The sequence below is a fragment of the Capricornis sumatraensis genome, chromosome 1 (assembly GCF_032405125.1).
Source record: "Capricornis sumatraensis isolate serow.1 chromosome 1, serow.2, whole genome shotgun sequence".
Lineage (NCBI taxonomy): Eukaryota > Metazoa > Chordata > Mammalia > Artiodactyla > Bovidae > Capricornis > Capricornis sumatraensis.
This window is the reverse complement of record NC_091069.1, coordinates 5,696,506-5,711,840: the sequence shown is the minus strand read 5'-3', so window position 1 is coordinate 5,711,840 and position 15,335 is coordinate 5,696,506. Positions and strand designations below refer to the sequence as shown.

The 15,335-nt window shown below is 52.9% G+C and overlaps 1 protein-coding gene across 1 annotated transcript in view; it reads left to right on the top strand.

The window, feature by feature from the left end:
• Positions 1-15,335, top strand: part of LAMC3 (laminin subunit gamma 3) — a 67,758-nt gene that overhangs the window by 29,262 nt on the left and 23,161 nt on the right. Inside the window, exons 8-13 of the mRNA XM_068966183.1 lie at positions 2,375-2,511; positions 4,992-5,105; positions 6,356-6,548; positions 6,723-6,841; positions 9,327-9,545; positions 11,722-11,910. Of these exons, the coding sequence (XP_068822284.1) occupies positions 2,375-2,511; positions 4,992-5,105; positions 6,356-6,548; positions 6,723-6,841; positions 9,327-9,545; positions 11,722-11,910 (971 nt within the window). The remainder of the gene's footprint in view (positions 1-2,374; positions 2,512-4,991; positions 5,106-6,355; positions 6,549-6,722; positions 6,842-9,326; positions 9,546-11,721; positions 11,911-15,335) is intronic.

Below are 15,335 nucleotides of genomic sequence, written 5' to 3'. Positions count from 1 at the left end.
CTGCCAGATCATGTTCCTCTGCTGGGTCAGGAAGACGCCCAGCCTTGACTCTCATCTTGGGCAGCCCCAGGCCTCTTCCTCACCTTGTCTGCGTGTGGCTTGTGGGCCCTGGAGTGGGAGGAGGACACCCTCCTGGGTCTTCCTCCCACAAAACCTCTCAAGTTGAGGAGACAGAGTGAAGTTGGGGGGCTAGATCCCACTAACTCTATTCTGCTGCCTCTACCTTGAGGAGGTTCGCCTCTCAGCCTCTCTTTACCCATCTGTGGAGTGCGAGGACTGGGTGACAGGTTTGTTGGAGCAGCCCAGCATTGAGGTAACTGGCAGATTCTCATGAATCAGATTCCTCCACCTGGGTTGGTCTGAATGGAGTTTCTGGGCAACCCCCCCCAACATCATGCAAACCAGGAATCTGCATTTGTAAAAGGCATCTGCAGGGCTCATTGGGAAAATGGCTGATTCTGAGGCTGGGGTTGAGAAAATACAAGATGAGCCTGAAGCATGTTGCAGAAAGCAGAGAAGTGCTTAAAAACAAAACCAGACAAAAACAAACCCCCAAAAGACCCAAACCAGGACGGGGGCCTGTGTCAAAAGGACATGAACGCCAACCTGAAAGAGTTCCCAAAGCTGGAACAAAATAAATAATAACAATATTGGATTATAACCCAAGAATAAAATAAATATCCATAAGTCCACACTGACATAAACAGATGCCTGAATAAATAAATACATGGGGACAAATCCTCCTTGCAGAAAAATTCCACAGAAGATTTAGAAATGGAGAAGGAGTGAGGGGAATACAGAATCACAGTTAGAATATCAGAGTAACAGTCACTGTAGGCCGGAGCTGCTGATAAATGCTGAAATTCGTGGGCAGAACTTGAAGGAGATACAGGATATTTGCATAGCCCTCAAACGTCTCCCTCAAAAAATTTACCAATAACTGGGACTTCCCTGAAGATCCAGTGGTTAAGGCTTTGAGTTTCCACAATACGGGGCGTGGACTGGATCCCTAGTTGGAGATCATACCCTCATACCCTGTGCCCCCCAACCAAAAATTTTACTACCTACTCCAGTGGTTTCACCATAGGTCCACAATTCTTTCATTATTTCCCCCTCCCAGAGGTGGAGCTTAATTCCCTTCCTCTTGAGTCTGGGATGGATTTAGTGACTTGCTTTTGACAACTAAAATATGGCAGTTTTGCAGTGGAGGAACCTGGTGGCCAGTGCCTTAACCAAGCGGTGAAGATTAACATCCCCAATGATGTCATACATGACCAGGACATCACAGGGGTATCAGTTACCCCAGTAAGATGTGACAAGAAGGGCACTTTCTCCCCCAAAACCCTTGGCCCCAGTCTGATTATGAAAAACCTCAAATAAACCCAAACGGCGGGCATGCTACAAAGTACTTAACCAGTACTATCAAAAGTATCAAAGAAAGACCTACAAGCTATTACAGATAGAGATTAAAGATACAGTGAAATACAACACCATGCCCTGGATCAGATCCTGAAGCAGAAGACAGACATTTGTGGGGAAAGGGGGAGAAATCCTAATAATGTGTAAGGTTCAGTAAATCATTCAGTTCAGTTCAGTTCAGTTGCTCAGTTGTGTCTGACTCTTTGCGACCCCGTGAATTGCAGCACGCCAGGCCTCCCTGTCCATCACCAGCTCCCGGAGTTCACTCAGACTCACGTCCATCGAGTCCGTGATGCCATCCAGCCATCTCATCCTGGGTCGTCCCCTTCTTCTCCTGCCCCCAATCCCTCCCAACATCAGTGTCTTTTCCAATGAGTCAACTCTTCACATGAGGTGACCAAAGTACTGGAGTTTCAGCTTTAGCATCATTCCTTCCAAAGAAATCCCAGGGCCGATCTCCTTCAGAATGGACTGGTTGGATCTCCTTGCAGTCCAAGGGACTCTCAAGAGTGTTCTCCAACACCACAGTTCAAAAGCATCAATTCTTCGGCCCTCAGCCTTCTTCACAGTCCAACTCTCACATCCATACATGACCACTGGAAAAACCATAGCCTTGACTAGACGGACCTTAGTCGGCAAAGTAAGCTTTTGAATATGCTGTCTAGGTTGGTCATAACTTTCATTCCAAGGAGTAAGCGTCTTTTAATTTCATGGCCGCGTTAATCAGTGTTAAATTCTTGGTTTTGATAGCGCACCCTGGTGAGGTCGGACATTACAATTAGGAAAAGCTAGGTAAAGACGCCATGGGAACTGTGTCTGTCATGTTTGCAACCCTTCTCTAAATTTGAAATTAAAGAAAATCCCCCAGTGACTGCGGGCTGCAGTTGGTCTAGCTGGGCTCCCTGAACACAGCCAGTTCACCGGCCCCCGGGGGCGTGTCCCGCCTCCCTTGCAGATGTCGTCCGGGCGCGTTTAACCTGCAGTCCCACAACCCCGCCGGCTGCAGCAGCTGCTTCTGCTACGGCCACTCCAAGGTGTGCGTGGCCGCTGCCGGGTTCCGGGAGCACCACATCCTCTCCGACTTCCGCCAGGGTAAGAAGTGGTCCCCGCAGCCGCCTCCGAGGGCTCTGCTCCCAGCCCAGGTGGGATGGCAGGCCTGCTTTGGGGACATCCAGTGATGGGGGGTGGAAAGGAGGGGCAGCCTCAGCCCCCAGCCCCGGCACCTCCCACAGGCCCGCACAGTGGCCATGGTCCTCTGCGCCCTTCTGCACCCCCAGCACCTTCCTGCGCCCCCAGCACCTTCCTGCGCCCCGGCTCCCTTCCAGCCCTTGCCTGCTCCCTCAGTCTCCAGTAGGAGCAGGGGAGGGGATGGGTATATGGCAGCCTCTGGAATCTCAGGGGGATTTTCATTTCCTCCTCGGACCCCTTGGCATATCCTAGCGCTGGGGATCCAGGATTGGTCCCCTGGCCTCCATTTATTGAGCACTTGCTGTATGCTTGACACCCTGCTGAGGTCGTTATGTGCATAGAACCTGAGGGATTCCCTGGCAGGTAGATACTCTCATTCCCATTTTACAGATGGGGCAACCGAGACCCCGAAAAGGGAGGTAACATAGCTTAGCTGTTGGCACCCCAGCTTCATCGGCTCCTAAGTTTTGTTCTTCATGGCTGTGCACGGCCTTCTTTCTGAGTCCAGTGTCCAGGGTCCCCAGTTCCAGGTGGCTCTTTAGAGCAGGAAAGCAGTGGAGCTCTGAACTCTGCCAAACATCATAGCCTGAGTGGGTCCCAGCCATGACCCACTGAACCTCCTTCCCCAACCCCACCTCCAGCATCTCCTCCTCAGGGCCATTTCTGGGGCGCCCTAGATGCAGGGGGCAGTGCGCCCTCTGCTGGACTGAGAGGGGCTTGGAATGGGGACAGCCCTGTGGTCACCTGGCCCGGAGTCAAGCATGTCAAGTATCAGACGGAACTCATTTTAAAAATCCTAGGAGAGCATCGTGATCTGTTCTCACTTGGCCCTGGGTTTGACGATTCAGTCTCAGCATCCCATGTGATCTCACAAACACCCTCAGCCAGCAGTTCTCAAACTTCTGGATCTCTGGATCCCTTTATGCTCTTGAAAATCAGAGAAAATCTCAAAGTCCTTTTGTTTATGTGGGTTGTGTTTTCTGGATTAGACACTAGAACAGTAATTTTAAAGTATCTGTGCATCAATTCATTTACAAATGACTATAGAAAACTTATAACAAAAAAAAATAACTTCCGCCTGTGAAAAATAACTTTTTAAAACACAAAAAATTTGGGGACATCCCTGGTGGTCCAGCAGGTAGAACTCTGCACTTCCGCTGCAGAGGCTGAAGGTGCGATCCATGGTTGGGAAACTAAGATTCCATATGCCATTGTGGCGTGGCCAAAATTAAAAAAAAAAAAAAGACAAAAACCTTTGAGAAGAGTGGTGCTACTCATGTTACATTTTTGCACCTCTCTTTAAGCTCTGGCTTAATAGAAGTTAGCTGATTCTTACCACGGCTTCTGCCATTTAGTCTGTTGTGATATCACACATCTTGTAGCTCCTGGAAAGTTCTCAGCGTGAGAAAGAGGATGAAAAATGCAAATGACATCTTAATGTTACTAAAAAGATCGTTTGACCTCATGGTCTCCCCTGAAAGAGTCTTAGGGATCCCCCAGGGTGTTCAGACAAACTTTGAGAACTGCTGCTGGGGCCATAAGTACTTCATTGCCCCCCTTTTGCATATGAGAACCTAGCCTCAGAGAGGTTAAGAAACTTGCCCAGGGTCACACAGCCAGCAAGGGGCAACCTAGCCTAGCACCGAGGAGCTCCAGACCTCTTTCCCTTTCTTCTTCCCTCCCTCCTCACCCCTTGGGAGCCCCAGGTCTCCACCTTATTCTCCAGCTGTCTTCTGGAGAGTCTCCCCTGGAGGCCACTTGCTCTGTGCCTGACTGCTTGGTGAACTGCTGGGGTCGGGGGAGGGAAGTGGACCGAACTGGGACTGGGTTCCCACCCCCGCCTGGCCATTTCCTAACCAGGGGGCTTCCTTGGGTGCAGTGAGGTTCATGGCACGCACACTTGGAAGGACAGGGGCAGTGAGGTCACAGGCGAGGGAATTCCCTGAAGGCCAAAAAACCAGATCAAGCCTGGTCTCATGAGAGACGGCCCACCATGGGGTTCTGGGGCCATGTCCTCGTATGTGCTCAAAGTCCATTGATGGGGCAGGGTGCATTCAAAGGTCAGCCATGACCTTGCCCCAACAGAGGCGACTTCCTGAAGCTTCTAGCTTCTCTCGGGGCCCCGTCCCATCCCATGATCCTGCCCTGATCTGGGCTGGGGCTCCAAGCTGCCTAGGTCTGGGCACAGAGCGAGGTCCTGGCCGGCTCCTCTCCCCACCTGACCTGTCTCTAGAACAGTCTCTCCCACTCTGGATCCTGTTGTTTCAGGCAGCACTCATGCCTCTGGGGGTTTTCCTTGGGACCCAGGGAAGGGTGTGAAGTGGGAGGGGGCAGAGGTCACCCTCCAGGACCTCATGGGGGGCGTGTGTGTGTTTGCTGTCCAGGAGCCGAGGGCTGGCGGGCCGGAAGCATGGGGGACCCAGGACATCCTGCACGATGGAGCCCAGGGGGCCTCCTCCTGGACCCAGAGGACGAGGAGGCAGAACTCACAGCACCAGGTACCCGCCGGCACAGGCAGGGGTGGGGCTGCCCGTGTACCTGCCCTGTGACCGCTGTCACAAAGTGCCACCAACCCAGTGGCTAAAAATGTGTTCCGTTAGTGTTCTGGAGGTCAGAAGCGTGAAATGAACTTGCTGGGCCAAAATCAAAGTGTGGTCTAGCTGTGTCCCTCCTAGAGCTTCTGGAAGAGAGTCCCTTCCTTGGCCTTTTCCAGCTTCTCAAGGTGGCCCGCACCCCTCTGCTCATGGCCCCTTCCTCCCTGAGGGCAGAGGCCTGAAAGAACAATGGGGTGTCTACTGGGCCCCTTTCCTTCTGAGCTGTGATTTTCCGCTTAAGTGAAAGTAAAAGTCGCTCAGTTGTGTCCGACTCTCTGTGATCCCATGGACTATATTTAAGCGATTGACTAATACAGAGAAACGACAGTCAGAAGACTAGGTGAGGGCTCCTTGGTCCTTGGTGTATCTGCCTATTTTTGGCTAGAAGCAAGTTCTGATTCCCATGGAAAATGTGGCCTGTGGGGCCATCAGCCCCTCAGCTTAGTCACACATGTAGCCCTCTTACCTGGGACTTGCTGGAGCCTCACTGAACTCCCACATATGCGGGTCCCTGAGGACTCTGAGCTCATGGGGCGTCTGGCATCGTGAGTGCTATGTGAACGGGCAGACAGGTGCCACCAGACATACGGTATCTCCACCACCAGGCATGCTGAATCTCCTCTGCTCCCACACGGACTCTGTTGTCCCATGGCATGTCACTTCCAAAAGCCAAGTTTCAAGACCAAAGTCTTAAGAATGTCAAGATAGGATAACCAACAAGGACCTACTGAACAGCCCATGGGGCTCTGCTCAGTGTTATATGGCAGCCTGGATGGGAGAGGGGTTTGGGGGAGAATGAATACATGTGTGTGTGTGGTTGCCCTTTGCTGTCCCCACTGAAACTATCACAACATTGTTAATTGGCTATGCTCCAATATAAAATAAGTTTAACAAAAAAAATGAGTGTCAAGATAGTGACAGCAGAGCATTAAACTGGGTGTGGGACCCCCGGTGATTGGCAGGGTCACATGCCCTTGAAGCCAGCTCTGGCTGCGGAGATGTGGGCAGGCCACCCTCAGGATCTTCTGTGCAGGGTCCCTTTGAGTTTGTAGTTTTATCTTTTGAGAATTTAATTGCCAATAAAAATCAATACAGACATTAAAAATCCAGCTAATTAAGTGAAGACTATCAAAGCCTTCTTCTCTTGTCTTCAGAGAAGTTTCTGGGAGATCAGCGATTCAGCTACGGGCAGCCCCTCACACTGACCTTCCAGGTCCCCCCTGGGGGCTCCCCACTCTCCACGCAGCTGAGGCTGGAAGGGGCGGGCCTGGCCCTGACTCTGCAGCATTCCGACTCACCCCACACCCCGGACTCCGGGCAGGCCGGGGAGGTGCAGCTGAAGTTCCTGTAAGTGTCCTGCTGTGTCCTGAGTGATGGGGTCAGGTGGTCGGGGTGGGCCCTGAGATCCAGGCACATCCGTTCCCCTGCGGTCTGGGGGCTCCTGCCAGGGGGTTCTTGGCACCACTGGCCCCTCTCACGACCCCCCGCCTCAGGATCTGCTTTGACCCTTCCCCCGGCCAGATTGCAGGAGACCTCCGAGGACGTGGACCCTCCGCTGCCCTCCTTCCACTTCCAGCGGGTGCTCGCCAACCTGACTGCTCTGCGCGTCTGGACCAGCGGCCACAGCACCAGCTCTTCCGGTCAGTAGTGACCAGGGCACTCCCCAGCCCCCAAACCAGCGAGGCCCCCAGGGGCTCTTTCATCATAGCCTTATGGAGTCTTCACAGCCGGAGGTTATCGGCCCCACTTTAGCAGAAACGGGTCTGAGGCTCAGAGAGGTCGAGACACTTGCCCAAGGTCATATAACCAGTAAGGGCAGCAAGCAGGAGTGGATGCTGAGGACAGAGCCAGGGGCTGGACAGGTGAGGAGGCTGAAGATGGACAGCTCTAAGGGACACAAAGAAACCAAGAACCTGACGTGGCCACACCAGGGTGGAATCCATCCCTGACAGGAGGCTGGACCCTGGAGGGCTCTTCGATGATGCTTGGGATTCCTCCCCCTGCTGGTCATTAGAGGTGTTGCACCTAGAAAAAGCCTAGTTTCCAAAACCTCTCAGCCAGCCTGCTAAGTTATCACAGCCTCAAGCCTTCTTTCTCACCACCTCTCATCCTGGTCACTGAGTGATCGCCTTGGAGGTCCTCTCACTGTCCCTGGTTCCTCTCTCTTTCCTAGTGTACTTTCTCTCCTCCTTCCCCCACACCATGCCTATATGTGCCTAGACCAGGCACCCTCTGTATCCATTTTTAGGACAGATCTGTGGCTCAATGATAAGGGATCCACCTGCCAATGCAGGAGACGCAGGTTCAATCCCTGGGTCAGGAAGATCCCCTGAAGGAGGAAATGACAGCCCACTTCAGTATTCTTGCGTGGAGAATCCCATGGACGGAGAAGCCTGGAGGGCTACAGTCCACGGGGTCACAAAGAGTAAGACATGACTGACTAGCTGAGCACACACATACGCACCCCTTTACTTTCTGGAAATTCACAGATATTATAACCCGCTGCTGCCAAGTTGCGTCAGTCGTGTCCGACTCTGTGCAACCCCATAGACAGCAGCCCACCAGGCTCCCCTGTCCCTGGGATTCTCCAGGCAAGAAAACTGGAGTGGGTTGCCATTTCCTTCTCCAATGCATGAAAGTGAAAAGTAAAAGTGAAGTCGCTCAGTCGTGTCCACCTGTTAGCAACCCCATGGACTGCAGCCCACCAGGCTCCTCTGTCCATGGGATTTTCCAGGCAAGAGTACTGGAGTGGGTCGCCAGTGCCTTCTCCGATATTATCACCTACCTAGACACAATTTTTAAAAACCAATATAATATGCTAACTGTAATACACAATAAATAAAAAGTGAATGGTATTTAGAAATAACCACATGGGGACTTCCCTGGTGGTCCAGTGGCTAAGACTTCATGTTACCAACGCAGGGGACCCAGGTTCAATCCCTGGTCAGAAAACTAGATACCACATGCTGCAAATGAGAGTTCACGTGCCACAACTAAAAAGCCCACATACTGCGACAAAGAGCTGTGTGTGTGTGTCAGTCGCTGTGTGTGTGTGTGTGTGTGTGTGTGTGTGTGTGTGTTTGTTAGTCGCTCAGTCGTGTCCAACTCTTTGCGACCCTATGGACTGTAGCCCACCAGGCCCCTCTGTCCATAGGATTTCCTAGGCAAGAATACTGGAGTGGGTTGTCATTTTCTCCTCCAGGGGATCTTCCTGACCCAGGGATCGAGCCCGGGTCTGCTGCATTGCAGGTGGATTCTTTACTATCTGAGCCACCAGGGAAGCTTCAGATAAAGGTATTTTATCCTCATGCAAGCATGTCTTCAGGTCAGATTCCTCAAAATGGAAATGTGAGGTCAAAGAGTGTATGTTTTCTGTTTTAACGCATGCTGCCAAATTTTGCTTCAGCAAGGCTGTATCTCTCTATATTTTGATGCCAAGTGTCCACTCTCCTTGTCTGTTTGCCTGCTCAGTGTTGACAGATAGTTTTTCTATTTTGCCCCAAGTTTCTAGTAGTTTTCTGTGGGAAAGCTGGTCTGATAAGAGCTACTCCTGTGTTACTAGAGGCTCCCAGTTCATCTTCGTACATCCCCGTGTGTGAGTTCCCCAAGCCCCCACCCTCCACCATCACTACTCTGGAAAATGCTCACCAAGCTGAGGGTTGTGAGCAACATCAGTGTTTAAATGTACATATTTATTTGTTTGGCTGTTTATTTATTTATTTGGGTCTTAGTTGCAGCATGTGGGACCTTTTTTCAGTTTTTGGCATGCAAACTCTTAGTTGCAGCATGTGGGATCTAGTTCCCTGACTAGGGAGCAAACTTAGGATCCCCTGTATTAGGAGCACAGAGTCTTAGCCACTGAACCACCAGGGAAGTCCTGTAAATATATGTGTCTTTAATAACCAGTGAGAGTAAGCTTCTTCTTGTAAAATTCCAAGCCATATAAATTTCTCCTTCTGAAAGTTACCAATTTTTCCTTTGCCCTTTGTCCTTTTTTTTTAAAATTGCAATTGACCCGTGGACGGCCTTTGTGCATGTGGGCCAATATCCTGTTACACAGGTGAGTAGGAAGGTTCGGGGGAGAAACACGTGCATGGAGCTGTCTCCTTCTGTCTCTCTCTGAAGGTCCCGTGCTGCTGACTGAGGTCCAGCTCACATCTGCCCGGCAGGGGCTGTCCCCACCAGCCTCCTGGGTGGAGACTTGTTCGTGTCCCCAGGGCTACACCGGCCAGTTCTGTGAGTCCTGCGCTCCAGGATACAAGAGGGACACGCCCCTGGGTGGTCCCTATGCCGGCTGCGTTCTCTGCACCTGTAACCAGCATGGCACCTGTGATCCCAACACAGGTAGGTCTCCCTGCACCTCCGCCACCCCCAGGCCACCTGGGCAGCGAGCAGAGCACTGACCTGAATGGGGCAGCTGCGTGCGTGCGAGTGATCACGGATACTGATAGGATGGTATCCTCAATTTCCTCCATGTGCTCAGTTCAGTTCAGTTCAGTCGCTCAGTCATGTCTGACTCTTTGCGACCCCATGAATCGCAGCACGCCAGGCCTCCCTGTCCATCACCAACTCCCGGAGTTCACGCAGACTCACGTCCATCGAGTCCGTGATGCCATCCAGCCATCTCATCCTCGGTCGTCCCCTTCTCCTCCTGCCCCCAATCCCTCCCAACATCAGAGTCTTTTCCAATGAGTCAACTCTTCGCATGAGGTGGCCAAAGTACTGGAGTTTCAGCTTTAGCATCATTCCTTCCAAAGAAATCCCAGGGCCGATCTCCTTCAGAATGGACTGGTTGGATCTCCTTGCAGTCCAAGGGACTCTCAAGAGTGTTCTCCAACACCACAGTTCAAAACCATCAATTCTTCGGCGCTCAGCCTTCTTCACAGTCCAACTCTCACACCCATGTGCTAGGCACCGTTTTATAAGCTGTATCGTTGGATCCTGCAAAAAGCCCTGGAGGTGCCGGGACCCTTCCGGTCCCATGTTACAGGTGTGGGACCGAAAGTGCAGGGAGGCGGCTTGGCCAGTAGGTGGCAGAGCTGCTCCTCTCTCAGGTCACTGCCAGCGACGGTCACCCCCACTTGCAGCAGAGGAAAGCCCGGCAGGGAGACCACGGGCCCTGGGCCGGAGCTGCCACACTGGGCCTGGACACTGGCCTCTCACACGGGAGGTGGAAGGGCCGGCGCCCTGCTGCTCTTCTGCAGCTTCTAGGATCTCTGCAAAGGGAAATGCCTTTTCCCCGCTGTCAAAGGACAGTAGCCTGGGAATCAGCAGGCCGGCCGGGGTCGGGGGCACCCACAGCACGAGGGGCTCCTTCCTTCTGGTGCCCAGGCAGACATCCCTAATCGACCCAGATGGAGCCTCGTGATCCTTCCATGCCGGACTCTGGGAGGGTCATCTCATGAGATGGGACTGGTTTGTTGTCCCTCAGAGCCCCTTGCCTTGGAACAACTTCCAGCTCCGTTTGGGCAGGTCTTCACCTGTAAGGGGGGTGGGGGCACAGCGGTCACTGCTGCCCTTCCTGGGAAGATGGAGGATTAGTGAGTGGGTGGGTGCTGGGCAGAGACAGAGGCCATGGAAAGCACCCCCTGGGTGCCCCCCCGTGCTCTGCTTGTCCACCCCGGGTCCTCTCTCTTTCCTCCTGTTCACCCCAGTCCTTGATAAGTGCTGCTGGGGGGTGCCTCTGGGAAGGGGTGCTCTTGCTTAACCCCTTCTTAGCCAGGCTCCTCCCTTAGGCCCTGGCAGTGGCTCTGAGCAGACTCTGGACGCCATGGGGCTAGAGAAGGGGGGTTGCAGTGTCCCCTTCATTAGAAATCAGTGGGCGGGAATTCCCTGGTGGTCCAGTGGTTAAGACTCCACGCCTCCACTGCAGGGAGCATGGGTTTCATCCCTGGTCGGGGAACTGAAGATCCGTCGTAAATAAATAAATAGAAGCCAGTGGGCAAGGAGGGGAGTTCCATTCTGAGGCCAAGAAAGCCTCTGGAAACCCACAGACCCCCTAAAAGGGTTTCCTCACATTAAGGCCGGAATCCTGGGTCTGTGTCACTGTCCCTGAGCTTAAGAGGGCTTGGAGGCTTTAATTTACAGAATAAAACAAAGAAACCACTGAGGAAGGGGAAAAGAATACTAGAAGCAAACGCTAGCAGTATCATCAGCCGGTTCAGGTATAGGTTTCGGGTTATCAAATAATAGTGATGACAAGTAATAATTGTGTGTCAGAGGCTGTGCGTGGCTGCACTGAATCGTGATGAAAACCTGTTGCGATCAGTCATGTATGCCCATTTTGCAGGTGAGGAGGTTGAGGCCCAGGGGTGCCCAGCTTCACATGGTCAGTAAGTGGTGGACGTGAACCCAGGTGGATGCTTCATCCCTGGACCATGCTGTCTGCACCGTGGAAGAGGCCCCACCCCAGTTCCCACCCTAGGACATGCTTGGTGGCCCCCGTGTAGCAGCCTGCCCCCTGTCTTGAGCAGGGTCTGGGTTCAGGTGGCGGTGACCAGGTGCTTGTCTCGCCCCTCAGGAATCTGCCTCTGCGGCCACCACACCGAGGGCCTGTCCTGTGAGCGCTGCTTGCCAGGTTTCTACGGCAACCCCTTCACAGGCCAGGCCGACGACTGCCAGCCCTGCCCGTGCCCCGGACAATCGGCCTGCACGACCATCCCAGACAGTGGAGAAGTGGTGTGTACCCACTGCCCGCCGAGCCAGAGAGGTGAGTGCCCGGGGACCCTGCCTCTGCCAAAGCTCCAGGAGTGAGTCCTGGGTCCACAGATGAGGGAGGGCCTCGCTGAGGGGTGTCAGGCCTGACCTTTGGGAATCCTGAGTCTCATAGTCTGATAGCCAGGGCCGTGGGCTGCTGTGGGTTCACTGAGCATATCCAGGTGGGAGTTTGGAAATTGTCGTGTCCAGCCCTGCCCCAACCCACAGAGGCTGGGTTAGTAGTTTAAGACGGAGCTCTGGAATCTGTATTCCTGTCATGTTCCATGTTCCTGGGTTATTCTTTTACATAGTTTGGGTGGAAAACCTATGATTGAACTTTCAGCTTTTAAAAAATGTCGCCATGGGAATTCCCTGGTGGTCCAGTGGTTCGGACTTGGAGCTCTCAGTGCTGTGGGCCTGGGATCAATCCCTGGTTGGGGAACTAAGATCCCACAAGCCATGTGGCGTGGCCAGAAAAGCAAACGCAGAAACAAATAAATAATTACAAAATGCCGCCAGGTAATGTGTGATGCAAAACTCCCCCCGTCCCCAGTCGTCTCCCTGTTCCTCATTCCTGCTCCAGGAAGCAGAGTCATCCTAGACAGCTGATCGTTTTAAAAAAAAGAAAAGCACACAAGAGCTTTATTGAGATAGTATTCATATACCCCCTGACTCACCCATTTAAAGTGTGCAATTCAATGGTTTTTTTTTTCATATTTGCAATTACTGATTTTTTTTTAATTTTAGCAAAATACACATAACTTGCCATTTTGACCATTGTTAAGTGTACAATTCAGGGGCCTTAAGTACATTCCCGGTGTTATGTAACCATCACTGCTATCCACCCACAGAATTTTTTATCATCCTAAATAGAAACTTCCAACCCATTAAATGATTATCTCATAGCTCCCCCCGCCCCATCCTCTGGCACCCACCGTCCTAGTTTCTGTCTCTCTGAATGTGAATATCCCGGGTGCCTCAGGTAGGTGGCCTCTGACGATATTTGTGCTCTTGTGACTGGTTTGTTTCACTTGGCGTAACATGCCCATGGTCTCAGGTACCTGGCTCTGCATCTGGGACCACTCTGAAAGCAGCTCCTTGGGACTCCCTGGGCGGTCAGTGGTTAGTGCTGCATGCTTCCAATGCAGGGGTTGCAGGCTCGATCCCTGGTCAAGGAGGTTCTGCACGCCATGTAGTGTGGCCAAAAAAAAAACCTGAAAGCAGCTTCCTGACCGCTAGCAGGTTGGGGAGGTGCTCCAGAGCAGGGGTCCCCAGGAACTGCGGGAGTGAGGTCCCACCTCAGGACCCTGCCCCCCACCATCACGCTGCCCGTGTTTCCACAACCTTCCCCACATTCCCTGGCTCCCCACCTGTGGCTGCCCCCAGTCTACAACTCAAGGGGACTCCACTCAGTGAGAGAGGGCGGACAGAGGAGTCACCCAAGAGAGGACTTCAGGGGAGGAGGGCACTGCTGTGCACAGGAGGAGCCCTGGAAAGGATGCGAGGATGGACATCAGGGCTTTGTGCCAGCTCATGTCTTTATCATGCCAGCATCCTTCAGGTCCCGTCAGAGCTCAGCACACAGGGGACTCAGCCACGCAGTCTGATCCGGGACTGACCGCAGTCAAGTCCTGATCCTTGTCTGCCTCGCTTGCCTACCACCCTGACCCCTCGCAGCTGCCTCCTGCCGGGGAACTGTCCTCACCCAGTCCTGGGTGGATGGCAAGTTAACTGCAGGGACCACATTCTTCATCACTGGCTTCAATCTCCCCCTTGGCCATCTCACTCCATCTCTGTTTCAGAGTCTCAAAGCCAGACCCTAGCCTCTCCCTTCTGACCTCCATTCAGATTTTTCTTTTCCTTCCTTTTCTCTTTTGTCTTCTCCTCCTTAGTCATCACCCTCTCCAGGTTCAAGGCTGCCTGCCTTTCATCGCATTAACTTGATTTCCACCTTAGTGATGAACTTTGAGGACGTCGGGAGCCCACAGCTGTCTTTCACGACAGTAGCTACTTTTTAGATTATAAATTAAGTAATACTCATTGTAACCAATGAGCAAATCGTTGGGAAAAGTGTAACGGAACGTGAGGGCCTACAGGCACGAAGATCATTTAAGATGCCCATCATCCCAGCACCCCCAGGTCCCCCCGTGGTCTGTTTCGTGCAGATATGCACAGAGAGGTAGGCATGTCTACCAAGAACAGGCTGACACTGCATGAAGCCTGCGGGACAAGGATGGCCCTTGATCTGTGTTCAGAGTGGGCTTCCCAGGCCATGAGCCTCCAGAAGCCTCCTCACACACTGTCTTTTCTGAGACTCACAGTCACCCTGCGGCTAGAAGATGAAGCCGCAGCACCAGGTCAAACCCACGAAGCAAGACAGGAGAAGGAAATAGGCAGTCCAGAGGGAGTTCAGAAGCCATGAGAAGCGGAACAGGCAGAGGGGCCAGAAACCACAAGGAAGAAGCAGCCCCGGCTGAGGGAGCGAGACGGCGGCGGGGATGGTGACAAGGAGGGTGGCAGTGGTGTTGAAGGCGGAGACAAGGAAGATGACGACAAAGAGAGGGATGAGCAACATAAGGATGAAGGTGATGAAGACCGTCAAGTGGATGCTAATGATGAAGGTGGAGATGGTGATAAAGGTGTCGATAACGAAGACGCTGAGTGATGATGGAGAGCGATGCTCAAGGTCATGAGGAAGATAAGGGTCAAGATAATGACCGTAGCGATGAGAATGACGGATGAAAATGATGGCAGAGGTGACGACCACAGAGCTTCCTTGGCTCAATGGTAAAGAATTCACCTGCCAACACAGGAGACGCGAGTTCAAGAAGATCCCGCGTGGTGTGCAGCAGCTAAGCCCAGGTGCCCCGACTATTGAGCCCATGCTCTAGAGCCCATGGGCCGCAACTACTGAAGCCTACGCACCTGAGAGCCCTGCTCTGCAGCCAGAGAAGCCCCAGCTGCGAGAAGCCCTTGCTTTGCAATAAGAGAGTAGGTCCCATTCTCCGCAACTAGAGAGAGCCCCGTGGGCAGCCGCGAGGACCCAGCAGGACCATAAACGCATAATGCTAAATCAGCCATGGGCGAGAAATCAACCGGACCCCGCATCATCCGGCCGCTGCTCACCTCTGCAGACAAAGGTCGTGATAACGATAATGATTATGTGAGGAAGAGGATGGTCAAGGCGCTGATGAAGAGAATGGTGAATGAGGGCCTGATGGCTAGGAGGGTGATGATGGTGAATGGGTGATGCCAGCCGCTGCTGCTGATCGTGAACCACGTGCCAGTATCTGGGCTTAGTGCTTTGCTCGCCTCAAGGGTCCTTTGAGATCGCTGCCTTTATTGTCCCCGCTCTGCAGACACGGAGTCCAAGTTCAGCAAGTCCCAGCGGCTCCCTTAAGACCACAGGGCCAACTGATAGCCCCCTGGCCCCAGGTC